Source organism: Dermochelys coriacea, chromosome 1 (assembly GCF_009764565.3).
Source record: "Dermochelys coriacea isolate rDerCor1 chromosome 1, rDerCor1.pri.v4, whole genome shotgun sequence".
NCBI lineage: Eukaryota > Metazoa > Chordata > Testudines > Dermochelyidae > Dermochelys > Dermochelys coriacea.
Window position 1 is genome coordinate 80,576,021 of NC_050068.2, and position 26,536 is coordinate 80,602,556.

Here is a 26,536-nt window from a genome sequence, read left to right on the forward strand (position 1 = left end):
TCTCCTCTATGGGCTTGTCACATAACAATGCAAAAAGTCCATTAGATTCCTGTGCTAATCTGGAGAGAATGTACATTGGTGTAAATTTTGTACAAGGCAGTTCACATTGCCATAAAAGGCTTGCATCGCAAACCTTTTGAGATGACATGGGTGGGGATGCAGAGTGAGATCTTGAGCGGCGATACCGTCTACAGACGGCTGGGAATATATACTGAGTGGTCAACAAATGTCATAGTTCTGATTGCAAAACCAGATTCTATTATAATCCCTGTTTTTAAATGCTCATAACTTTTGGAATCATTTTCTATTCAGGCTAACTGTCCTCCATATGTAGTCACACTACAAAAGTATGCTTTTATTTTATTTGAGACTATTTCATATCTCGTATTTGAGGATATTTTGAGTTTGACAGTGAAAATTATACACACGTATATTTTGTTTAATAAAAATCAGAAATGAGGCAAACAACTAAATTGAATAAAAAAATCAATTTGCATACATTCTGTACTGTCGAGCCCATTATGATCTAATTTTTAGCACTGGATTATTTTGCTGGAAGTACTGCAAGAAAGAAGGAGTAGTTAGCACACTCACCTGTCTCTGTACCCTGGGAGAGGCAGTATGCAGTAGTGAAAAGAGATCCTGGAGTAGAGTCAGCTGCTGAGCCAGATATTGACGACCTACATTGGAACCACTCAGTGCCAGAACCATGGACAGCAGCTCAAAGCAATAAGCATCAGAAGAGGCATCTTCATCATTAGGCTGAGAGTTGGCATTCTCCTTGCTAGAGATTGCATGCTCCCATTCCTCACGTACACGGGTTGCTTCCATTCGGATGGCCTGGACTATATGAGCACATACCTAACCAAACAAATGCCACACACACAGTAGCTTAGTAAGAACTAAAAAAAAAAAACAAAAAAAAAACAGCAAAAACACCGAGACTGCAATGTACACCAAAAAAGCCCATAAAATATTGCTGATTTTTTCTATTACTCCCCATTATAAATGCAAATTAAGGATAAAGATGTATCTATAATACTGAATTTGCTGAACTCTGTTAGTTTGTGGTAATATCCCTTAACTATGTTTTTATTTAAAATCCAGGAAAACACCCAACTAGAAGTCAAAAGATACATATACCTTCCCAAAAGAGAATACTTCCTTAAAACCACTTTATAATCTCTTTTCTAACCACATATTTAAGAAATCTTAGAGACAATAAAACCCCTTTATTGTTATGTATACATACACATTATTAAATGCATATAATTTACCCAGTAACGTGTTAAAAAAGTAAACATATTTAAAAGATTTTAAAGCTTGTAAGGCTTAGCTTTTCAAAGGTGCAAAAGGGAAACAGGCACCTAAATCTTGTTGAAATTAAATGGGAGATGGGCACTTAGTTCCTCTCAGGCTCCTTTGAAAATCTCTGCTATACCGTTCAGCCCACAGAAAATGGCTAATCTTACTATGTGAAAGGAGAATTTAGTTAAATAAAAAATCTTAAGAAATTTCTTAAAGTTACCTCAGATGCACAGTAGCCAATTTTCTATATTTGAGTAAAAAAAAAATAAAATAAAAAACAGATGAAGCTAAACAAAACCCCAGATCCAAACATCTGAAGACATTGTGGGTGGGGTAGTTTCAAAGTCCAAACCCTGATCTCCTTGCTGGTTCCTGTCCATAATCTAAGAAATCTAAACTTTTATTTGGTGGCATGGAAGTGTTTTAAATAAGTACCTAAAATTGGCAGCTGAGACTTATCTGAAAATTGAACGAGGTATGCCAGCATTAACTATTAGTAGTAAACACAGGACAACTTGTATTCCACTTAACTATAATTTTAAAAGAAGGTTCACAGGATAAAATTTTATTTTTAGTTACAGTTCAGTACAGTGCTAAATTTTAAAGCCAAATTATAAACCTTTAAATATGTAATTTATAAGGGAAACAGAGCCTTGGCAAATACTATTAAGGATGAAAAATACTCAAGTAAAAAAATGTCAAACAATAAAAGATTTATAATTATGCTCTTTTCCAGTAGTTACAATTTAAGGTAAACATTTAACACCTCAAGAACTGTATTACACAAACCTGTTTTTGTAAATTTGTCAGTTTGCTCCTGCTGAATATGATTCCAACCATGTGCTCTTTCAGATCTGCATCTGAAGTTGCCTTTATAAGAAGCAGAAACAAGATTAGATTAAGACTTTCTAAAGCATTTTCACACCAATGAATGTGGAATGTCAATCTATTCGATGCTAAAAGTGAACAGATTTTTGTAACATACTGATGTGTAGCATAATGTTATGCAGCCAAGATAAATCAATTAGGAAAATTGACACAGATCAGCTGTGCTTATTTTCTTCCTGGTACATATGTAAAATATAAAAGGTCAGAGTACAGATACGCAGATACATCTCCAGCAAGCTCAGACAAATGAAATTCAGTCTTCTAAGACCCACCCTTATGAATTCAACTTAATACTGATCACCAATGATTAAGTCTTTAGAAACTAATGTAACATGGACCAGTTTTACGGTCTTTATATATTTTAAATTAAATGTCTCCAGAAAGAGAAACTCAACAATGAAAATAAAAATAAAATTCCATGATTTATAATATGTAAAGGCAACAAAAATCAGACAATGTATTTTTCAGGATCTACCATAAATCATCTGCAATTAATTTAGCACTTGTGAAATGTGCTGAACTGACAACACTGGAAACAGAAGTCCTGCCTTGCCACTGGGCCTTAACCCTGTTCTGGATGAACTACTTTAAGGAGTCATAAAAAATAACTTGCTCATTGGACTAAAAGCAAATATTTTCAAGTGCGCCTGGACCACTTAAAAAGCATCCAATAAAAACTATACTTTTAAGTTACTAGGAACTGGGACAGCTTTAAACCAGCAATACGGTAATGAAAGATTCCAAATGCTATTACCAATCACATGAGCCCATCACTTTCTATTAGTTTTAAATTCTAATATGATTTAACTTTGCCATGATCAATAATACATAATTTCACAATTTTCATGATTTTTAAAATATATCCATTTTTAAACAGATTTTATTATGACAATGGAAGGATGGATGAGTGAGCAGGGGTCCTGTGGAATAAATAGTCTTTAACTGCATGATCACTTGCTATGTAATAATGCGTATGCACAAGGGGACAAAATTATGGTTGCACGGGTGACCTTAACTCTGGCATTTTTCTCTTTGGAATTTCCTAGACTTCTTCAAAAAGCAATAAAGACAGAACCAAATTCTCTCATATGCAACTGTAATAGACCTCCTGTCATTTATCTTCAGCAGTGTTCGAACCCTGGACCTTCTACACTTCACCACAAAACTTCACCACTTCAGCAAAAGGACTAACTATAAAATCTGGCAGCATGAATAAGCCGTTAGCATCTGCACACCAGCCATTAGGAAGAGGATGCACAGCACCCTGAAACAGAGGATTACACATGTACGAGTAGTCTTTTTTAAGAAAGCACAGAATTTGGCAGAATCTTAACAGATTTTTCTTAATCCTTTTGAGAGACAGTGTGGTGCAGTGGATGAGACTTGGTGTGATGGAGTGTCTACCACACCCAAGGCCTAAGAAGGAAAAAAAGAGTCAATTAACCCTTTGATAGGCTGCACCTAAAGAAGAGCCAGGGCTGATAAGGCCTTACGACTGATGCAGCCCTGCTGGGGCTGGAGCTGGGACAGGCACAGAGAGAGAAGTTGGTGGTAAGAGGGGGCTGCAGGAAGGAACCTGCAGGCACTCCCTAGAGCAGAGGGGGGATGGCAACAACAAGGGGGGAGTTCTAGCAGGAAGTAAGCCCTGAGATCCTTGGAATACAGACTCCTGCAAGAACCTGAGAGGGGAGAAACAGCCATAGGGAACAGAGGAAGCTCCACTGATAACCCAGAGTGGGGGAAAAGCTAGAGAAGAAAGGTAGGAAGGAGCCAAGGGAAACGGAAACAGCGCCTGGGATTGTGAAGACCATGCGTGCTAAACATAGGGTCCCTGGGCTGGAACCTGGAGTAGTAGATGGGTCCGGATTCCCCTACTAGCCCCTGGGAAAGTGGCAGAATGAGGACAGTAGACAACATGACTGTCTGAGACAGTTTGTCCACTAGGACTTTGATTCCCCAGAAAGGAAGAGCTATGATGACCTAGACAGAGGGTCAAGCCATGAAGAGGGATCACCTGAGTTATGAAGAGAAAGAGAGAGAGAGAGATCATACAGTGAGCAACTGAAAGAGGGGGCATCAGACTGATTGAGAACTATTCCCCAAATGACTCACAAGAAGGTGCCACAGCAGTGAGCAGAGAACCCAGTGACACTTGGGTATGCCATATTGGAGAGAAGGGAAGAAATCCTTACCCCACTGCAGCCAATGAAATTTTTGTGATAAATTCAGTAAGGTGAAGATTTCATCCCTTGGTTCTATTCCCAGCTTATCAAGTCTCTCAGTGGAGCATGAGACCTTGTTCAATAATTAGGGCACAAAATTATTAACACCAGTTCATAGAAGGGAATGTATTTAAAACTCTTACTTCTCCAAATTTCCAGCCCAGTACACCTGCTCATAAACAAAAGGCTATTTTGTTTGAGGAGAAAGGGGAGGAGAAATGGAGGCAGCAGTCATGTGGTGGGTCCTATTAGGAGATTCAGCTCTGTATAGCATTCTCAAATGAGACACTGGGGAAGACAGTATGGATTGACTGTTGAGAAATTTTACCAGCAAGACTCAAGACAGCTCTATTGCACACAATGCAGACAGCAAATTGTGATTTTTTTGACAGCTGATCTTAGCCAAATTATTTTCATGGGCAACAAGTGCTTCCTCAACTCCAGAATGATCCCCATTCCAAATACCTATGCAAACCAATATGATTTAGTGTTTAAATAAAACAAGAAACAATGTATAACAGCAAGGGGGAATGCCAGCATCTCCTACAATAAATAAATAAATAGCTCTGAGTAGTTACAGAAAAAATTCAGAGACTTGATTCTTCTGCTTACTGTGATAGATATCTGACTTTCATAATTGTTAGTATGATTTGTACTAGTGATACTCAGACCTCAGTGGTTCAGGAGCCAAATTAGCAATCAACATTACTCAAAAGAGCCACAACGTGAATTCATTTCATTTACACACTCTCTCTATGTATAGTATATTATATTATTTTCACAGCAAATTGACTGACAGAGTATTCTACAACTGGTTAATAACATAATAAAAGCATCCTGATTAATAATTAAATCACACAGTTTTTTAATATCATGTGCTGCAAAGAGCCACAGGAGACACATTAAAGAGCCACTTGTGGCTCCCAAGCCTGTCTGAGTATCACTGATTTGTACCATTATTACAATGACTCTTTAATGAAATCCTATAGCCCCAATTATAATCTATTCATCAAAAGTATTAATCACACAAAAATCACTCTAATTGTGTTTTTTTTTAAAAAATAGGCAATGGCAGCAGTATAATATTACTGGGATGTGAAGAATATCTGAGTAAGAGGATCTATTATGATCTGAATAAAATCAAAATAGACTGAAAAAACATCTGGGACAACTTATTTCAGTAAAATAATAATTGTAAAACATAAATAATACATTGTGTACTTTTTCTTCTCCTTCCGGGGAAGACAGTAGTGTTTTTTCTTCTTGTTCTGGGGTTGGCTCAGCATCTCCAGAGATGAGTTTTCCAAATACCTGTGAGAAGTTACAAAAGTTACACAAAAGTTCAAAACTAGGCTCATGTGGACATAAAACTTTTTGAGCTGACAAAATAAGGAGGGTTATACAGTCACTCTTTGTAGTTTAAAACAGATTAACATTGCTTAGTTTTGTGTGCCATGTATCAGATTTTCTGATTGCTGACAACAATATAGTAAAGAGGAGTCTGCACTGGCAGTCAGCATCAGAAAAATTTCAGCCGCTAACATTTGATTACAATATGTCACCATTTTAAAAAGCCTGTCATTCTATATTTAAAATGTCTAGCTTGCTCTCAATTTCTGTGGTAATATCCATCACCAACACACACAATGGTTATTCAGACTGTCTGAATTTATATTATTTATATTCCATTAGCACCGAAAGGCCCTGATCAGGATCTTTATGCTATGTACTGTCTGAACACAAATAAAGAATCTCTCCACTAAAAAGTTTACAGTCTAAAATGACAAGATAAACAAGAAAGAGATACAGCATACTTTTTAACTGAGGTAGCGGGTGTGGACAAAAGGAAGGAATGGGGAAAAGCATGGGAGAGGAAGCATATAAAGTAGTATGTTGTTGGTAGTGTAAAGAAATGAGGTTTTGCAGGACAGTGGATTGTTTAAACCAAAGAAAGGCAAAAGAAACAAATCAACTGTAAATCAGTACAATGGAAAAGCTCCAGAAGGAAATTTACTTTATCAACATGTTTAATCACTGTATGAAGTAGTAATTCAAGCTCTTTTCTACCATAGCTAACTACCACTCTATCACCCCCTTCCCCCCCCCAGGAAAAAAACAACAGCCTTCTTCTTTTTAAAAAGTATGAGTAATTAAATCTCAGCAGTTTCATGTTCTCTAGTGATTCACCATATGAAATAGTTGCAATGTCCTACCTGGGATGTAATTAGGCGGAATACTCGCAGTGTCTCAGCTTCACAGTTTCTTTGCTGAGCTACGCTTGCTGAGATCTGGCCTGCAATTTTAATGCTTTCCCCATCTTTCCATCCCAGTACTTTCACTTGTCGAACTCTTAGTGTGTTCTCTGGGCCCTTCAATTCAATTTTGATGATGTGATTATCTCCACCAGGAAGTTCACTTGTTACCCAGCCAATGTGTCTTGAATCCAAATCAACCTGATGAACGGGAATACAAAGATGTGACTCTGAAACACAGTATCAGGCTAACTGAGTCACTTAATCCTGGTGAGTTATTGATACAAATTATCCAACATACACTGTAGAAACCAATTATAGCTTAGGTGACACACAAATGTCTGAACAACAAGATTACAAATCTGTTTTACTATAAAACCACCAATTTCACAGGTTAAGATTTCAAAGTCTCAAATTATAACTAAAAAGACACGTAATTATTCATTTTCTTCTCACTTTAAAGCCCAGTTTAAAAAAAATCAGTAAAAAGACATTTTTAAATGTCTTTTTTAACCACTTTACTCAGCACTGATGATACTTCAACTGGAATATAGTGTCCAATTGAGGGTGCCATTCTTTAGGAAAGATGTGGACAAACTGGAGAGAGTCCAGAGAGCAAGAAAAATAATAAAAGGTTTAGAAAATCTAACCTGTGATGAAAATCTAAAAAACTGGGCATGTTTAGTTTTGAGAAAAAGACTGAGAGGGGACCCTGAAGGAAGGACAAGAAGTAATAGGCTTAATCTGAAGCAAGGAAGATTTAGGTTAGATATGAGGAAAACTTTTCTAACCATAAGGGTAGTTAAGCTCTGGAATAGGCTTCCAAGGGAGGCTGTGGAATGGAGGTTTTTAAGTACAGGTTGGACAAATACTGGTCAGGGATGGTCTAGTTTTACTGGGTCTTACCTCAAATACAGGGAAGTTGGACTTGATAACTTCTCGAGGTTCTTTCCAGCCCTACATTTCTGTGGCTCTATGATTCTATATGGCCAATAATGGTCATACTAAAAACATATTTAGCAAGAAAAGGGTTCTAGATGTTGTTTACAAATTTGGAGGGATGAACTGACAGTGATGCCAAGAAGGAGTGAGTACCACATCCTGGCACACAGCACATCAAAGACACTATTGCCCATTAGCTTAAAAAACAAAAAGTAGGAGGCTTAAAAAGATAGAAGGTGTCTGATCTTCCACTTGACTCAAAAAGAAGTTGTCAGTGCTTAAACAACTAGTAGGATCAAAGTAACAACGCCAATTTACCATTTTTTTCTTGGAAGCTACAGTAAACAATATAAGGCAGACATAATATGATCATGACTGCTCAAAAACAGTGTGGAAACATACTGTGGTATTCTGAAGAAACTACAAGCGATAGAGAATTTCTGCTAGGAGTTTCAGAGTAGCAGCCGTGTTAGTCCGTATTCACAAAAAAGAAAAGTAGTACTTGTGGCACCTTAGAGACTAACAAATTTATTTAAGCATAAAAACCACCGAATGCATCTGATGAAGTGAGCTGTAGCTCACAAAAGCTTATGCTCAAATAAATTTATTAGTCTCTAAGGTGCCACAAATACTCCTTTTCTTTTTTGCCAGGTGTTTGTTTCCACAGGAGGGAATTACAGTAATCAAGTTTCATGGTCCTGACAGCTGTTGCAAAATCACCATAGATTAATAGAGGAGCAGACTGTGCAAACTGCACAATTAAAAAACTCCCCACCTCTGTACAATGTCTAACACAAGGCTTTCTATGGAAAGAGCATTGCTCAAAAGTGATGACAATATCTTAACAAGAAAGGATGGTCTTGTGGTATGAAGTTTAAAGCACAGTGGCTTGCAACTGACTTCCTATGAAACTCTGACAAGCCATAAAATCTCACTATGGTTCAATTTCTCCGTATGTAAAACAGTAATAGTATTAACTTCTCAGGGTGTTGTGAAGCTTAATTTGTTAAACAGTTGTAAATCATTTTGAGATTTATGGTAACACGTGTAAACTACTTCCTCAGATGGGCTGTGTGGTATACATACAAAGGATTTTTTTTTATCATTAACAAGACCTGTTATTTTTACATGAAGCAACATTTGTAATCAGTTACCTGCTTTATTCTGCAAAGATCTTCTACTGCTTTACCAGTCAAGAAAGTAATTGAAGTCACTTTGTTCTGCGACAGACAAGCAAAATCAGAATGACAAATAAAAACCTCCACAATTAATTCTGAAAGTGAGTAGCATTATGGTAATTTCTTCCATATTAACATTACGGAGTACCTTTTCAGAGACACAGAATTAATGGAGTTGCATAATTAGTTTCTTAAAACACAAGATATCTGTATGTCTAAGGCAACCTAAAGTTCTTATTACATACAAAAGTAGAAACAAGAAAGTGTATAAATAAAGAAAATGAGAGTGATTTTATATTGAAAACTTGGGACAATGAAGAATTGCAGAAAAGTTCCATTTAAATCTGCAAACTGTTCTTGTTGAATCACTATGTGCACTTGAAATAAGGACATATACGAAACACTGTAATTACAGATCTACCAGTATGGTTACATACTACATGCAAACACCCTGTGTAATCCATGGCAATGCTGCTGGATTCTGGGGCACTCCATACACCAGACTAGAGCTACCTTCTATGCATCTACGGACACAACATTCTGAAGATTCATAGCAGGCTGTGCAGCGGGGACAGAAGAATGGTGAAGAAATTTGGCAGCATGTGACCTCCAGAAGAAGAAAGGGCAGAGACCATGTACGAGCAACGCAGATACAGGTAAGCAACTATTTTCATATTCTCTCCTCAGGTACTAATGCGGAGAGTGGACTAGATGATACATCTGAGGGAAGGGTACAGAAGGAGACTCCGCCGATTGGAAGGCATGAGATGCACTGTCCTAGGGATGGAGGTTCCACGACCACCGCACCCAAGAGAAGGAGGCGGGTGGTGTTGGTCGGGAACTCTCTCCTCAGGGGGACTGAGTCATCTATCTGCCACCCCGACCAGGGAGACCGAGAAGTCTGCTGCTTGCCAGGAGCTAGGATTCACGATGTGACGGAGAGACTGCAGAGACTCATCAAGCCCTCGGATCGCTACCCCTTCCTGCTTCTCCATGTGGGTACCAATGATACCGCCAAAAATGACCTTGAGCATATCACTGCAGACTACGTGGCTCTGGGAAGAAGGATAAAGGAGTTTGAGGTGAAAGTGGAGTTCTCGTACATCCTCCCCGTGGAAGGAAAAGGCCTGGGTAGAGACCGTCGAATCGTGGAAATCAACGAATGGCTACACAGGTGGTGTCGGAGAGAAGGCTTTGGATTCTTTGACCACAGGATGGTGTTCCAGGAAGGAGGAGTGCTAGGCAGAGACAGGCTCCACCTAATGAAGAGAGGGTAGATCACCTTCGCAAGCAGGCTGGCTAACCTAGCGAGGAGGGCTTTAAACTAGGTTCACCGGGGGGGAGAAAAAGTCTTGAGGGAAGTGGGGACGTGGGATACCAGGAGGAAGCATGATCAGGAGCGTGCGAGAGGGGAGGACTCCTGCCTCATACTCAGAAAGAGGGACGATCAGTGAGTTATCTCAAGTGCCTATACACAAATGCAAGAAGCCTGGGAAATAAGCAGGGAGAACTGGAAGTCCTGGCACAGTCAAGGAATTATGAGGTGACTGGAATAACATAGACTTGGTGGGATAACTCACATGACTGGAGTACTGTCATGGATGGATATTAACTATTCAGGAAAGACAGGCAGGGCAGAAAAGGTGGGGGAATGGCATTGTATGTAAGGGAGCAGTATGACTGTTCAGAGCTCCAGTATGAAACTGTGGAAAAACCTGAGAGTCTCTGGATTAAGTTTAGAAGTGTGAGCAACAAGGGTGATGTTGTGGTGGCAATCTGCTATAGGCTACCGGACTAGGGGGATGAGGTGGACGAGGCTTTCATCCGGCAACTAACGGAAGTTACTAGATTGCAGTCCCTGGTTCTCATGGGAGACTTCAATCACCCTGATATCTGCTGGGAGAGCAATACAGAGGTGCACAGACAATCCAGGAAATTTTTGGAAAGTATAGGAGACAATTTCCTGGTGCAAGTGCTGGAGGAACTAACTAGGGGCAGAGCTCTTCTTGACCTGCTGATCACAAACCAGGAAGAATTAGTAGGGGTAGCAAAAGTGGATGGGAACCTGGGAGGCAGTGACAATGAGAGGTTGAGTTCAGGATCCTGACACAAGGAAGAAAGGAGAGCAGCAGAATACGGACCCTGGACTTCAGAAAAGCAGACTGACTCCCTCAGGGAACTAATGGGCAGGATCCCCTGAGAGAACAACATGAGAGGGAAAGGAGTTCATGAGAGCTGGCTGTATTTTAAAGAATCCTTATTGAGGTTACAGGGACAAACCATCCTGATGTGTAGAAAGAATAGTAAATATGGTAGGCGACCAGCTTGACTTAACAATGAAATCATTGCTGATCTTAAACACAAAAAGAAGCTTACAAGAAGTGGAAGATTGGACAAATGATCAGGGAGGAATATAAAAATATTGCTCAGGCATGCAGGAGTGAAATCAGGAAGGCCAAATCACACTTGGAATTGCAGCCAGCAAGAGATGTTAAGAGTAACAAGAATGGGTTCTTCAGGTACATTAGCAACAAGAAGAAAGTCAAGGAAAGTGTGGGCCCCTTACTGAATGAGGGAGGTGACCTAGTGACAGAGGATGTGGAAAAAGCTAATGTACTCAATGCTTTTTTTGCTCAATGCTCTGTTTTCATGAACAAGGTCAGCTCCCAGACTACTGCACTGGGCAGCACAGCATGGGGAGGAGGTGACCAGCCTTCTATGGAGAAAGAAGTGGTTCGGGACTATTTAGAAAAAAGAGGGACAAACACAGGTCCATGGGGCCGGATGTGCTGCATGCGAGAGTGCTAAAGGAGTTGGCGGATGTGATTGCAGAGCCATTGGCCATTATCTTTGAAAACTCATGATGATTGGGGAAGGTCCTGGACATCTGGAAAAAGGCTAATGTAGTGCCCATCTTTAAAAAAAGGGAAGGAGGAGGATCTGGGGAACTACAGGCCAGTCAGCCTCACCTCAGTCCTTGGAAAAAATCATGAAGCAGGTCCTCAAGGAATCAATTCTGAAGCACTTAGAGGAAAGTGATCAGGAACAGTCAGCATGGATTCACCAAGGGCAAGTCATGCCTGACTAATCTATTGTCTTCTATGATGAGATAACTGGCTGTGGATGAGGGGAAAGCAGTGGACATGTTATTCCTTGACTTTAGCAAAGCTTTTGACCCGGTCTCCCACAGTATTCTTGCCAGCAAGTTAAAGAATTATGGGCTGGATGAATGGACTATAAGGTGGAGAGAAAGCTGGCTAGATTGTTGGGCTCAACGAGTAGTGATCAATGGCTCCATGTCTAGTTGGCAGCTGGTATCAAGTGGAGTGCCACAAGGGTTGGTTCTGGGGCCGGTTTTGTTCAATATCCCCATTAATGATGTGGAGGATGGCGTGGATTGCACCCTCAACAAGTTTGCAGATGACTCTAAACTGGGAGGAGAGGTAGCTACATTGGAGGGTAGGGATAGGAGAGAGAGGGACCTAGACAAATTAGAGAATTGGGCCAAAAGGAATCTGATGAGGTTCAACAAGGACAAGTGCAGAGTCCTGCACTTAGGACGGAAGAATCCCATGCACCGCCACAGACTAGGGACCGAAAGGCTAGGCAGCAATTCTGCAGAAAAGGACCTAGGGGTTACAGTGGACGAGAAGCTGGATGAGTCAGCAGCGTGCCCTCATTGCCAAGAAGGCCAATGGCATTTTGGGCTGTATAAGTAAGGGCATTGCCAGCAGATCGAGGGACGTGATTGTTCCCCCCATTCTACATTGGTGAGGCCTCATCTGGAGTAGTGTGTCCAGTTTTGGGCCCCACACTACAAGAAAGATGTGAAAAAATTGGAAAGTGTCCAGCGGAGGGCAACAAAAACAATTAGGGGACTGGAACACATGATTTATGAGGGGAGGCTGAGGGAACTGGGATTGTTTAGTCTGTGGAAGAGAAGAATGAGGGGGGATTTGATAGCTGCTTTCAACTACCTGAAAGGGGGTTCCAAAGAGGATGGATCTAGCCTGTTCTCAGTGGTAGGAGATGACAGAACGAGGAGCAACAGTCTCAGGTTGCAGTGCGGGAGGTTTAGGTTGGATATTAGGAAAAACTTTTTCACTAGGAGGGTGGTGAAGCACTGGAGTGCGTTACCTAGGGAGGTGGTGGAATCTCCTTCCTTAGAAGTTAAGATCAGGCTTGACAAAGCCCTGGCTGGGATGATTTGGTTGGGGATTGGTCCTGCTTTGAGCAGGAGGTTGGACTAGATGACCTCCTGAGGTCCCTTCCTACCCTCATATTCTATGATTCTATACCATAGCAGCTTCAGATGTATTAAAAAGTTGAGGTTTTAAATTCAATAAATCAGTGAAGTATTCCTTGTATCATTTAATTTTATATTAAGTTCAATGTATTTTACACAGCCCCTAAATTTAAACATTCGGTGTGTTACAAATAATGTGTCAGTTTTCAGGAGAAAAAGTAGAAATTGTGGCACTAGGACAGGAGACAGTCATGATCTTCTGGTACTTGGGGAGGCAAAGGATGCCATTTGGGATTATAGGAACAAACTCGCCAAGTGGATGTTTTTGCAAAAAACAATCAGCAGGAAAACAGTTAATAATATGGATATTTAAATTCTAATCGTTAGGTTTCAAAGGTAACAACCCACTGAGAATGAGGCTTACTTTACATTCTGTTTATGTTTGGAAGCTTTTCTTCATAACCAAAGTAATTAGAAACTTAATGTCTCAAAATGAGATTTAGATTCTGGAGTAGAATTCTGAACCAAACAGGATGGCAAAAGTGGTGGGGAGGAGGACTCTGTAATAAAATCTGTGACTGAATAATACACAAGGCCCTGGCTATGCACTTTTAATAAAGACAGACAATTTTTTTCTTACCCCAAGATCTCGGGAGTTGTCTACATGAACAGACACATAGCGAGCATTGATTCCTTTGACACAATTAATTGTGATGTTCTTAGTTTTATTTTTATCTTCATCTCCTGACTCCCAGAAGGTTTCTGTAGACCCATCTGTCAAACTGCCAATCATGGCAGGTCGGCTTGATGTTTTGATGTCAACAATGCTGGTTAGGTCTTTTAGGCAAATTACTATACACAATTCCTGTATCAAAAAGATGATTCAAAACCTCAGAAATGAAGCCCAAGTAAAAAAATGTCTAACACACTTTTAAAAGGAATACCTATTAAGATGAATACACTTTCTAAATTAAAAGAAGCAACCTGTGCACAATGAGTAAGTTACATGAGCAAAGCTCCTTGATTACTGAGCTCCAGCCACCAGAGGAAATACCATGGAAAACAGTTTCAGTTGCTAAAAAGTGTATTAAGAATTGGAAACAATGCTCAGCTTATTTTCTCCTACTCAATTCCCAGCCTCTCTCTTTACTGCACTTTCCTTTGTAGGTGCTCATTAAAAAGTAGCAATGTGTGCCTTCAAAAGAACAAAAGGAGAGAGAAGAAATGCGAGGAAGAAGGGACCATGAATAAGTGGAGGTAGGAAAAAGAACATGAGTTTTAAAAGCAATTTTTGAATGAATTTAAATTCAAACATAAAAGGCCCTCCTGCTCCAGACCCTAGCAACCAACAACAGAAAGTAGGGATGGTCACTACTCCAAAATACCGATTTGAATGAGATTCAGGTTGAGGGGTAATATTTGAATTTTTAAATCTAAATATAACAATTGGAATATCATCCACAAAGCCCCTGATCATGATAGATATTTTTTACTGAAATAAAATATTTAAATAAATGGCAGTTTTTATTAATACATTTATACGTAATAAAAGTGTAATTGCTGAAAACTAAAACAGTTTGATTATAGTGCTGAAGGTTATCTACTAATTCATTTTGATCTACAACATGTGATATTTACTGATATAAAACTTGCCTGACTCATGGTTTCAAAGCCAGATTGTATACTGATACTAAAGCTCTCCTCACTATCTCCATCATCAGATTTGGACAAAATGTTGTTAATATGATGAAAAACATTGCTCTGATGCAGGAACTGGTGGTCAGACTGTTTGAATTTGAGGCTCCAACATCTGAAAACATTAGAAATAAGTTTATTAAAAGATGTTTTCAATATTAATGCACTCTTGCAAGCACCATTAGTATTTACCATATATACTCGTTCATAAGCCAAATATTTTTGGTTAAAAAAGCGACGCATCAAAGAGTGGGGGTTGGCTTATAAATGATGATGATTTGATTATTTTAAAATCTATGAAATCATTGAATTGAATATCTATACATTGTTGTTTTGTTTACCTGGAGGGTCTGCAGGCACAGAGCCTCTCAGCTGCCTGTGTCCACAGTTTGCTGTTCCCAGCTAAAGGGAGCTGTGGCCTCCCGCAGCTCCCACTGGCTGGGAACAGCAAACTGCAGACACAGGGAACTGAGCGGCTCCATGCCTGCAGATGCTCCAGGTAAACAAAACGTCCCAACCCGCCAGTGGCTTTCCCCGATGGGCCGGGAGCCAAAGTTCGCCAACCCCTGAAATATAGGGTGGGCTTATGAAAGAGTCATACAGTTTTTACTATTTTTATCTATCCATCTTTGGGGCTTGGCTTATAAAAGAATGCGCTAATGAATGAGTATATACGGTACATTATTTTAATTATTGCATAATTTTAAAAATTTAAGCTTATATAAATGTTTTGAAAGGAAACATCGGATCAGAAACATATTGTGTATCATTTTGAAGAAGGCAAGAAGAAATACTCGTTAGCACTGCGAAAAGTCTAAAGCAGAAATATTTATTATAGTCACACGAGAGTTGAGTTCAATAATAATTATTCCATGTATTCCTTTATGGTAGCTATAATAGCAAAATGAAGAACACAGAAAATTTTGGGGAATAGCCAAATGACAGATTTTTCAAACGAAAGGTATTTAAGCTATATACGGCTTATGCATGTACATTAAAGAACACAGTGATCTAATTATTTTTAGACTAAAAGTAATGGATATGGTACAAAACTTAAAATCAAATACATTTTTCTCTATAAACCCCTTGTTTATGCCAGGGTTAAATGAATATATTTTTCTCCTTTTTAAAATAGCATACCAGGCACTTCAGACTTCTAAAATACATTGCAAAATCTTCTAATGAGTTAGTTTACAATGCTTGGATGTGTTGGGTCTTTCAGAGTTTTCCCCCATTTTGTACCTACCTTAGGGCCATTTGTTGCAATGAACTACCACTGGGGAGAGACATCATAAGATCAGAGATGGTCTGAAGCAGACGATGGAAAGTGTGGGGCAAAGGATGAGCTGCTTCACCAGCAATCACTATATCTGACAGTGGATGTTCACATACTCTTGTGTCTTTCTCCTAAGATTCAAAGGAGATATTTTACACTGGCTCTGTTAACAAGAGGCTTTCATAAAATAAATATTTATAGTTAGACAAAAACAACATTAAAACAGTTCAGTTTGAGAGTTTATATAAATAATTTAGAATAAAATATATCCCAGGGATGTTGTGACTATTCCCTAACGAATTGTTATAAACTGCCAGAAAGACAGATAAAGTTAACATTAAAATAAATCTAAAGAGGTTAAAATATGGAAATGCACAATTAGGATTGACACCATGCAATGATCATATGATTAAGCATTTTAGAGTTTGTGATCCCGCATTAGTTTAAACTGATATTTTAAAGTCCCATTAGATTTTTTCTTTCCATCCTCCCAGTGTCCCTACCAAGCAGAGTGAAGGTTGTTTGGGTGCCTAAATCTGCAATGCTATAGCTTACCATACTTCATTTCTTTTTTTTAAACTTAACTCTGAATTTCCTGGGTTTATTAAAAAAACTTGGGTTTTTTACAACATTTTTAAAATGTATTTTATCTTAAAATTACTGAAACATATTCTTAACCTTCTTACCAACTTAATGTAGTTTTTATCTGGAAATTTCCCAGGCTTTTTTTAAAATAAAAAATTTCATACATGAACACGAACAAGAAACTGAAAAGAGAATGTTACCACATGATATTTCTAATTATTTTAAATTATGAAATATCAACCTTAATTTTATTTGAAAAATTAAACAGATTATGGCCCAATTCATCATTATGTACCAGCTGTTCTATGCCACTCTGGAGCAGTAAAAAGCGGAAGCCCACTGGTCCATTAAGCTGTGTTTACAGCTGCTTCCCCCCCCACACCGTCTGAGTAGCACAAACCAGCTGGAGTGTACACCCCAATTTCTCCCCTCCTTGTCTTCCAAACCACCCCTGCCTCTTGTACCTCTTTACAAACCCTTCAACACATCATCCTAATCTACCCCCTACTTTCCATCCCGCATATTCCCCCTGCATGTTCCCATTCCCTCCTGTGCCTCACAATTTGCTACACACCCCACTTTCCCCCTTGCGTTTCCCTGCTCACACATCCACTAGTTTTCCCTATCCTTCCTGTTGAATACATCTGGTGCAACAGATTTTGAAAACAAATATTTAGGATTACTGGATAGCTGACATTTTTTATTACCAAATATTGATCTGTCAGTAGAGGTTGATGTATAGGATCTTCTTTTTTAGAGAAATTAACAAAATGGGAAATGATAAAACAGGGCAGTTCTCCCTAGAAAAATATTATTTGCCAGCCCGATGATGAAGAAACTTTCAGTTTTGAAGAAGAGCACCCAAAATTGACCACTAATACTTTACATAAATATGTATGTATACACACACAGACACACTTTTGAAAATGTTACCTACTTACAGGATTTGCATGAGTTTAAAATATCTGAGAAGATACAAACATCTGTGTTATTTTTTAAAGATCATTTAGGGCAAAAAGAGATTTGACACAAAAATGGTCATACTGGGTCAGACCAATGGCCATCTAGCCCAGTATCCTCTTTTTCAACAGCACCTAGATGATTCAGAGGGAATGAATAGAACTCATAGCTCTTTTACATCTTTTAATCTCTGCCCCATGAGAGGTTTTTAGATATCAGCTACACTGTATACTGTCTCCAAGGTCTGATTTTTCACTAGCTGCACTTCCTAGTCGGTGACATTAACTGCTCTTACCCAGAACTCACCCTTTGGTCCAGCTCAATACAGAGATCTGCTAAACAGCAATCCTGACTGGATATTTGTAGCTTCACACCCTCCTTCAGGTTCACTGCAGCAGTCCTTTCTCTTTATAGGCATTACTGCATGATGACCTGGCTTCACCACAACTTTATTCCAAGCCATCACAGGGAGCAGTTCTTCTCTGTCACTCTGTAGGCCTGGCAGAGGCATCTTTAAGCCTCCAAGAGTTGCCCCCCCACCCCCAACCTCCCCAGGGTCCGCACTTCCTCTTACTCCCAAATCAGATACAGAAATGTAATATACAAGACTACAACTTAACAGTAAGAGATACACAGCACCATTTATTGGTAGAGGCCATTTGCACTGATCTTTACACTACCTGAAATCTGTTACTTTAAAAGAGTATACATTACAATAGTGTTTTTCATCACATGATCACACCATTAAAGAGAAGAAATATAATTCAAATACAAGTCAAGGCCACATATATTAGCTTAATTTAAAATAATTTCATTATCAAGTTTTGCAAAAAACCCTGGAACACACTTAACTACAAAGTTGAAAAACCGTTGCCAATTACTCGCCTGCCAGAAAATTACTCATCCCAGTCAAGTGGGTGAGGAGAGTTTTGCAAGACTACTTCATTATAGCAAAAAGAATAGTTGCCTCTATAGGAGAGGTGGTATAACTGAACGATATAAATTATGCCAGCATAACCTGTGGTTTACACAAGCCCTAAGAATAATGGAGTTTCTTAGAGAAAATTTCCCTCAGTTTTCTGGTATGCAATCTAAGCATAGTTTTCAGTTACTGTACTTGTCAAAAACAGCATTTTCTATTATAGAAAATGTTTTAAACAGTTTAAGTGCAAATCAATGTATTAAACAAAAACTACAATGGATCAGCAGAATATCATTCAGCAGTCATGAAAAGCGACTTAAATTTAAGGGTGATCAACAAAAACAAATAAATACTGCATAGATATGTTCTTGAAAAAAGTGAACTAAAATTTCCCATTCCATAGTTAAGATTTTGTATTTCACTAAAAGTTACACAACATACAAGATTAAATGTTTGTTTTCACTTTTACACATTCAGAAAATATTTTTCAACTACCTGTGCAGTCATACCCACAATTTCTGTAATATACTTATGAGTAGCATGTTAAAAATCTCACATACTTGCTCTGCATTTTCTTTATTTGCTTTGTTCTCCTCATCCTCGTCTTCCTCAGGTTCCATAGGGGCAGGAGTCAGTGAAGCCACAAAATGCCATAAAATATCATGAAGAGAAGTTGTTTGAATGACATTACAGAGAAGCCAATTAAAAGCCTAAAACAAATGTAGATACAAAGTTATAATTTAGGTAAGGAAAGTTGGAGATATGGATATAGAATTCAACAAAGATTCATTTTAAACATTTCACAGGAAAGGCACTAGTATTTTGAAAAGTTATCAAAAACACTGCTGCACAAGCCCTTTTAATGAGCTATAAACTATTTTTTACAATGATGTAAATATATCATAGGGAATACACCACACTGACGGCTCGTACAGACAGACAGTGTGCAGCAAGCTGAGGGGCGACTCTACAGTGCTCTAGACTGTCGCACACTAACTGATCACGTCGAGATCATGAGGACTGTTATAAAACAGCAGTTTAAAACAAAGCTTGAAAAAAAAAAAGTCCCTTAGATACATTTAAAGATTAAAGAAACACTGCTGACCATCCAAACTAGCACATTTACGGTTAACATTTCTATTTTTATATTTCTGATTTTGCAGGTATTATGGCTACTTAGACTTGTTTTAAAACTTGCTGGAAGTCTCAATTTGGGATTAGTAAAAGAGCACTCTTTTTTGTATTAATATTTAATTTAATATAAAAATTTGTTTCAAAACTTCTCTGGAAGGAGGACAAGTAACTGATGTGTCATTTTTATTACAGTTAGATCCATTAATGCGTTCATACCTCCATAGCAAAGACTCGGCAAGCAGATTTCCGTAAGGCTTGTTTCATTGCTATTTCAAGTCCTTCCAGATCATGGTGCTGGATTACAAATGCCAGGACTGGCCACTGGAAATTTCTCTCTCCTTTAGAAAGAGAGCTGTGGGCGGTGATTAACCGAGAAAGTTCAGGAGATGGATGTCTTAGGAGAGAGGATCCCACTTCTATTTAAAGTATAAAAAATAAATATATATATTCGATTCTTTGTGTAATTGTTTTTCTGCAGCTATAAAAATCAAAGTACTAGTTTGCTAGTATTTATAAAATAGTATTTTTTCCTTGTAGAACAATATAATACAATCTCTGAAGTGAAAAAATTGTGCTTCACTTCAGGATAAGCAGACACTAAAAATCACAAGAATACCTCCTGAGTTTTAAAACCAAGCAGAAAACTCCCAGGAATTCATTTCAGACCTGAATTAATTCCTGAGCCACTCTTAAAGCTCTGCATATTTCTCATAACTTACATGCGGTTAATGTTTGACAAGCTATTAATATTTGGAACTGGGTGAATAATGGATTTTTTGGTTCACCGTCAATTCCAAAGCATCAAAAAATGTTTAATTTCAGATTGAAACGAAAACAACATTTTGAAAGCTTTTCAGTGAATCGAAAAAGTTTTGAACTGGGTCAAACCAAAACATTTCATTTTGACCGACCCGGAATTTTTCATTTCAAAAGCAAAGGAGGACTAGATTCACAAAGTAACCAGAGACTGAGAAGGAGGAGGTTTCTTTCACCCTTTGCTGATGTGGAAAAGGGACTTTTCACTGAAAAAAGTCTGCCCAGCTCTATTAATTACATATATTTATCACAAATGGTAATTTTTTTCCCTACAGTCTTTCACTAAGGAACTGTAATCCTATGATCTGTCCTTAAACTCCATTTACTCTTTTTAAACTAAAAATAGATATTTTAGAAAAGTGGAAATACTTTTTCTGCTTTAAGATGTCTATTTTTACCTGCGTCTCCACTGTTGACTCTTCGTCTGGGAATGGCCTTAACCCGTGCAGGTAAAATCGAGTGCTGTTTGTCGTATTCTGATGCAACAACTGAGTACGATCTTTGAAAGACTGTGCGCTTTGCCAAGTCTGTATCTGTTATTGGACTGGTCTCCAAACTTCAAAGAAATCAGTGAGGTCATAAAAACTTTTTTTTTTTACGTTTCAGTGATGACATAACTCAGACAAAATTCAGAACTACAGTATCATTAAAAAACTACACTTTAAAGACTGGAAATGAAGCAGACTAGAAAGCAGCATACATTTGGTTAATGCCAATACTACCAATGTATGAAAATTTACCTTATGCAACATAATAGTAATAACTAGATGAACTCACAGTATGGCCAAAGAGAAATTCTTGCAAATTCTTTCAACATGTACGTGTATCTTGTATTTCTTAAAATATATAATTGTGTTGTAACAAGGTAAACCCTGACTATCCAAGTATCTCATGGGGGGGAGGGGCAAGGAGAGGCATCCAAAGTATTCAGATGACTGAGTTTCAGATAAACAAATGTATGATGTAAACACAGATTTATGAACTCCATGGGCCTCCTACATGAAATTTAAAAGTTTGTTTAGTGGGGGAAATAATGTTTCCCAGCCAGTTCTGATCTGCTGTTGCCAAGCCCCTGGAATGTTTCACTCCCTACTTTATGTGAACTTATTATGGTCTGCAGAAAAGCTCCCGCTTCCCAATCTACCCACAGGGTGTGAGAGAGCCCCATTGCCCCAAGTCTCAAGAGGGGCAAGGTGACTACACCAAGATGATCCTGTAGAGCAGAGATTTGAGATCTGTTGACCAGACACCTTGTTATCTTTACAGAAGGTGGTCAAGTTTAAATATTGGCATTCAATAAATTTGTTTTTATATGTCAAGTTCGATGACATAGAAATAAATATATAACATTTTTCTGGCTGATTATGTCCTCCTGATATATGAAATATCCCAGATTTTGTTTCCATTTTAATTGCTTTAGTGCCAAAGTTCAGACTTGCAGCAATTCTGTGTTAAAATAAAATAGTCTGAATTAGTTTAAAGTTTTGAACAGAATTGGAGCTGGTGATCGAAAAGATCTGAGAGACTGTTGTCTTTCTGTACACAAATACGATTTCTGGTAGCCTATAAGCCAAAAACATATACAAGTTATGGCTATAATTCAAGCTTTGATCTGACTTGGTATTTTGGCTATCTATTGCAGCAACAATTCCCATTACCCTTTTGTTCACTTCAGTACTGTGCTGTGCTAGTATGTTAGCTAACAGTTATCAAGAACTACACTGGCATACCTTGGTGGCATGGATTTCATGTTACTCTCTGGTTCCTCAAAGACATTAGGACATGCATCAGGAGTGACTGATATGTATGGTGCAGGTACTGAAGTTGAACGCAGATATCTCATCTCATCTTGGAAGAGGTTGTCATCTTGATAGACAACAAAGTTTTCATGATGATGCCTGCATTAAAGTAGATATTTAAACTAATGATGATGATGATTTGTATTATCATAATGCTTAAGAAACCTACTGGACCAGAACCCCATTGTGCTGGGCATTGTACAAACCCAGAAAAAAAAAAAGAAGAGCGTTTTCAAAACCAACCGACCCTTTCCAGTCCAATTAGCTAGCAATTATTGTCACTTACCATGTCTGTACATCTACTGCATTTGAGCCTAACCTGGTTGTGGCCTTAGGAACTGAAGCAATGTAAATGTTAATATGGTGCTGAAGTAGTGAGCTAAAGAATAGCCTATCCGGATGTGGATTTGTTTACCATTTGCTAATGTTTCGCAAACTCAAGATGATGTTACTTATTGTAGAAACAAATTTCCTCATTTCATCCTGAACCATTTTAGAGCTCATTAACATTATATACTACACTGAAATATACTGGGAAATACAAAGAGGTACATGCTTATATGCTCTGAATTGAGAGAAGGTCTGAGGGGACTAGGTATATTAGGCTCAAGTCATAATGTGAGAGTCTTATTATGGAGTTCTGCTACCAAGTTCTTAAATCACCGAAATTTAAGTTTTAAGAATTATTAATCAAACATCCAAAAGCGTGTTAGGGTACCTCCCAAATTCAGTAGCTCTGATCCCTGGAGCAACTGCAATCTAAACAGATATGAAAATACCATGGAAGATGGAGAGAAAGTCAGGGGACAAGATGATAAAGAAGCATGAGACTGCTTCCAGAGAGCAGCACATTTTTATATATAAGTTTTAGTTTAGTACATAAAATCCACTTTTTATTTTTATTCAAACATTATGAATAAATGGATTGAGTAGCTTTCATTACCTTGCTAAAGTCTGCAGATAGAGGCATGGCATTTTAATGGGAAAGTCCTCAGAAATTCCTTCTTTAACACTGGGAAGCTGCGACTGGAATGATTTTGCAGGATGATAGCACAAAATACTGGGCTCAGCAGCACTGCTCAGGGACAGCAAGAACAGAGCATTGGCTTTAATCACTTGATGAGCTTCCATGGTTGGCAAGGCACGAGGAGTCTTAACTTGCATTGGTTTTCTCCTGTATTGTTTAACCTAGAATACAAAAATGTTGTTACATGTTCACATCATTATTTTATTATAAGTAAGAATTAGATTTAGACATGGGTATTTTTTAGTAAAAGTCATGGACAGGTCACAGGCAATAAACAAAAATTCATGGCCCCTACTCCAGTGTGTGCGGGGGTGCTGACTGCCCTAAGCAGCACGCTGCTCCAAGGCCCCCAGAGACTGCTCTCCCCAGGGACTGCTGTTAGGTGTTGATTATTCAGTAGCTGGGGGCTCGTTGTCTTGCTGCATCCTCTGTTCATTTGGATCAGTTTCAATCAGTTAATTAACGACCTGATCATTCCACCCAGACTCCCATGTGACACACACGCACACACTTTCTGTCTCCAGCGTTAACCATTTTGCACCCACTTAACCCTGGTCTACACTACGAGTTTAGATCGAAATTAGCAGCATTAGAGCGATTTAACCCTGCACCCCTCCATACGACGAAGCCATTTTTGTTGACTTAAAGGGCTCTTAAAATCTATTTCTGTACACCTCCCTGACGAGGGGATTAGTGCTGAAATCGGCATCGCTGGGTCAAATTTGGGGTAGTGTGGACACATTTCAATGGTATTGGCTTCCGGGACCTATCCCAGTGTGTTCCCTTGTGACCACTCTCGACAGCACTCTCAACTCAGATGCACTAGCCAGGTAGACACAAAAAGTCCAAAGGACTTTTGAATTTCATTTCCTGTTTGGCCAGCGTGGCACAGGTGACCATGCAGAGCTCATTAGCAGAGGTGACTGTGGAATCCCAGAACTGCAAAAGAGCTCCAGCATGGACCGAATGGGAGGTATTGGATCTGATCGCTGTATGGGGAGATAAATCTGTGCTATCAGAACTCCATTCCAAAAGACAAAATGCCAAAATATTTGAAAAAAAAATCTCCAAGGGCATGAAGGAGAGTCTATAACAGGCACCTGCAGCACTGCCATGTGAAAATTAAGGAGCTCAGGCAAGCCTACCAAAAAGGCAAACGGCAGCTCCGGGTCAGAGCCCCAGACACATCACTTCTATGATGAGCTGCATGCAATTCTAGGGGATGCCCCTACCACTACCCCACCCCTGTACATGGACTCCTGCAAGGGGGGAGTCTCACACAACAGTGATGAGGATATAAGGGATGAGGAAGACTATGATGATGAGGAGGATGAAACCATTCTCCCCGACATCCAGGAACTGTTTATCACCCTGGATCCAACACCCTCCCAACCCGGGTTCCCGGAACTTGAAGATGGAGAAGGCACCTATGGTGAGTGTACCTTTGTAAATATAATACATGGTTTAAAAGCAAGCGTGTTTAATGATTAATTTTCCCCGAAGACTTGGAATGCATTTGCGGCCAGTACAGCTACTGGAAAAGTCTGTTAACGTGTCTGAGGATGGAGCAGAAATCCTCCAGGGACATCTCAATGAATCTCTCCTGGATGTACTCCCAAAGCCTTTGCAAAAGGTTTCTGGGGAGGGCAGCCTTATTCCATCCTCCATGGTAGGACTTTTACCAGGCCAGGCCAGCAGTACGTACTCTGGAATCATTGCATAACAAAGCATGGCAGCGTATGGTCCCGGTGTTTGCTGGCATTCAAGCAACGTTCATTCTTTATCTCTCTGGGTTAGCCTCAGGAAAGTGATATCATTCATGGTCACCTGGTTGAAATAGGGGAATTTTATTAAGGGGACATTCAGAGGTGGCCGTTCCTGCTGGGCTGTTTGCCTGTGGCTGAAAAGAAATCATCCCCGCTGTTAGCCACACGATGGGGGAAGGGGTGAAGCGATCATCCCAGAGAATTGTGTGTGTGTGGGGGTTTAGTTGGGTTTGTGCTGCATGTTCACCCGATAATCGCAGCCCCTCTTTTTAACTGTTTACAATGCTCATAACCACTGCGGTGATCTGAGCGGGCTCCATGCTTGCCGTGGTATGGCAACTGCAGGAGAGCAGAGTTGCAGCGGAAGTGGTGGCTGACGACAGATACCACAAGGACAGATTTATAGAGAACGACGAGAGGACCTATGAGGTCGATTCATGAGAGCAGGAGAGCAGAGTTGCAGCGGAGGCGGTGGTTGGATGACCAGTTTTGCAGACATACTGCACCGTCTGCTGCCAGCAGCACCAGGACACAACAGCTGTGGTGTCGGTGAGCTGAGCTGATGGGGCTGCATACTTGCTGTGGTATGGCGAGACAAGAGCAGGAGAGCAGAGTTGCCGCAGAAGCAGTGGATGACAACAGTCATATAGAGGACCTGCGAAGTGGATTCATGGCACTAGAAGAGCAGAAGAGCAGAGTTGGAGAAGAAGTGGTGGTTTGATGATGGTTAGCAGTCCTACTGCACTGTCTGCTGAAAGCAGTATGGCGTCCGCACAGAAAAAAGGTGCAAAATGATTGTCTGCTGTTGCTTTCATGGGGGGGGGGTGACTGATGACATGTACCCAAAACCACCCGCGACAATGTTTTTGCCCCATCAGGTATTGGGAGCTTAACCCAGAATTCCAATGGGCGGCAGAGACTGCGGGAACTGTGGCAAAGCTACCCACAGTGCAACACTCCGAAAGTCAACCCTAGCCACGGTACTGTGGACGCACTCTGCTGACTTAATGCACTTAGTGGGGACACACACAATCGACTGTATAAAATTGCTTCCTAAAAAATCGACTTCTATAAATTTGATCTAATTCCATAGCATAGACATACCCTTAGTAGCAATGCAACACATAGAGGGAAACTGACATGCTTAGGATTCATAAAAATGTTACAGAAAATTCCCACTTTGACACACATGTTCATATAAAAATTTTTCCATAGGGCTCCTTCGTTGTTCAGTGCATAGGATAGACCATGCTTTGGGAATGAATAAGGGTTGTGTAGTGAAGGATACGGTTGTGAGTGTAAGACCCCTTGCCTCATTCATTCAAGAAATTGGAAGGCTTGTAATGAATGAAGCAGAGGATACAGGAAGAGAAAAGATGGTTTCATGGTTAAGGCAGTTAAATGCCCTGGAGAACTGAATTCTATCCCTGCTTGTCACAGAGTTCCTTTGTGACGCTAGGCAAGTCACTTAAACCAAACTTTTCACGGGTGGCCACTTAGCATGCTGGGTTCCCAATATG

The 26,536-nt window shown here is 39.5% G+C and overlaps 1 protein-coding gene across 26 annotated transcripts in view; it reads right to left on the minus strand.

The window, feature by feature from the left end:
• The window catches only part of MYCBP2 (MYC binding protein 2), a 444,438-nt gene that overhangs the window by 34,443 nt on the left and 383,459 nt on the right, over positions 1–26,536 (minus strand). For 23 of the 26 annotated variants that reach the window (XM_038370114.2, XM_043504638.1, XM_043504632.1 and 20 more), the window contains 13 exons: positions 23,167–23,411; positions 22,155–22,322; positions 20,823–20,980; positions 19,825–20,024; positions 19,035–19,184; positions 15,978–16,138; positions 14,690–14,846; positions 13,677–13,901; positions 8,767–8,832; positions 6,632–6,871; positions 5,631–5,729; positions 2,098–2,178; positions 595–861 (listed from right to left, as the gene is read on the minus strand). In XM_038370114.2, coding sequence (XP_038226042.1) covers positions 595–861; positions 2,098–2,178; positions 5,631–5,729; positions 6,632–6,871; positions 8,767–8,832; positions 13,677–13,901; positions 14,690–14,846; positions 15,978–16,138; positions 19,035–19,184; positions 19,825–20,024; positions 20,823–20,980; positions 22,155–22,322; positions 23,167–23,411 — 2,217 coding nt within the window. The remainder of the gene's footprint in view (positions 1–594; positions 862–2,097; positions 2,179–5,630; positions 5,730–6,631; positions 6,872–8,766; positions 8,833–13,676; positions 13,902–14,689; positions 14,847–15,977; positions 16,139–19,034; positions 19,185–19,824; positions 20,025–20,822; positions 20,981–22,154; positions 22,323–23,166; positions 23,412–26,536) is intronic. The other 3 variants (XM_043504637.1, XM_043504642.1, XM_038369873.2) reach the window with 1 other exon arrangement.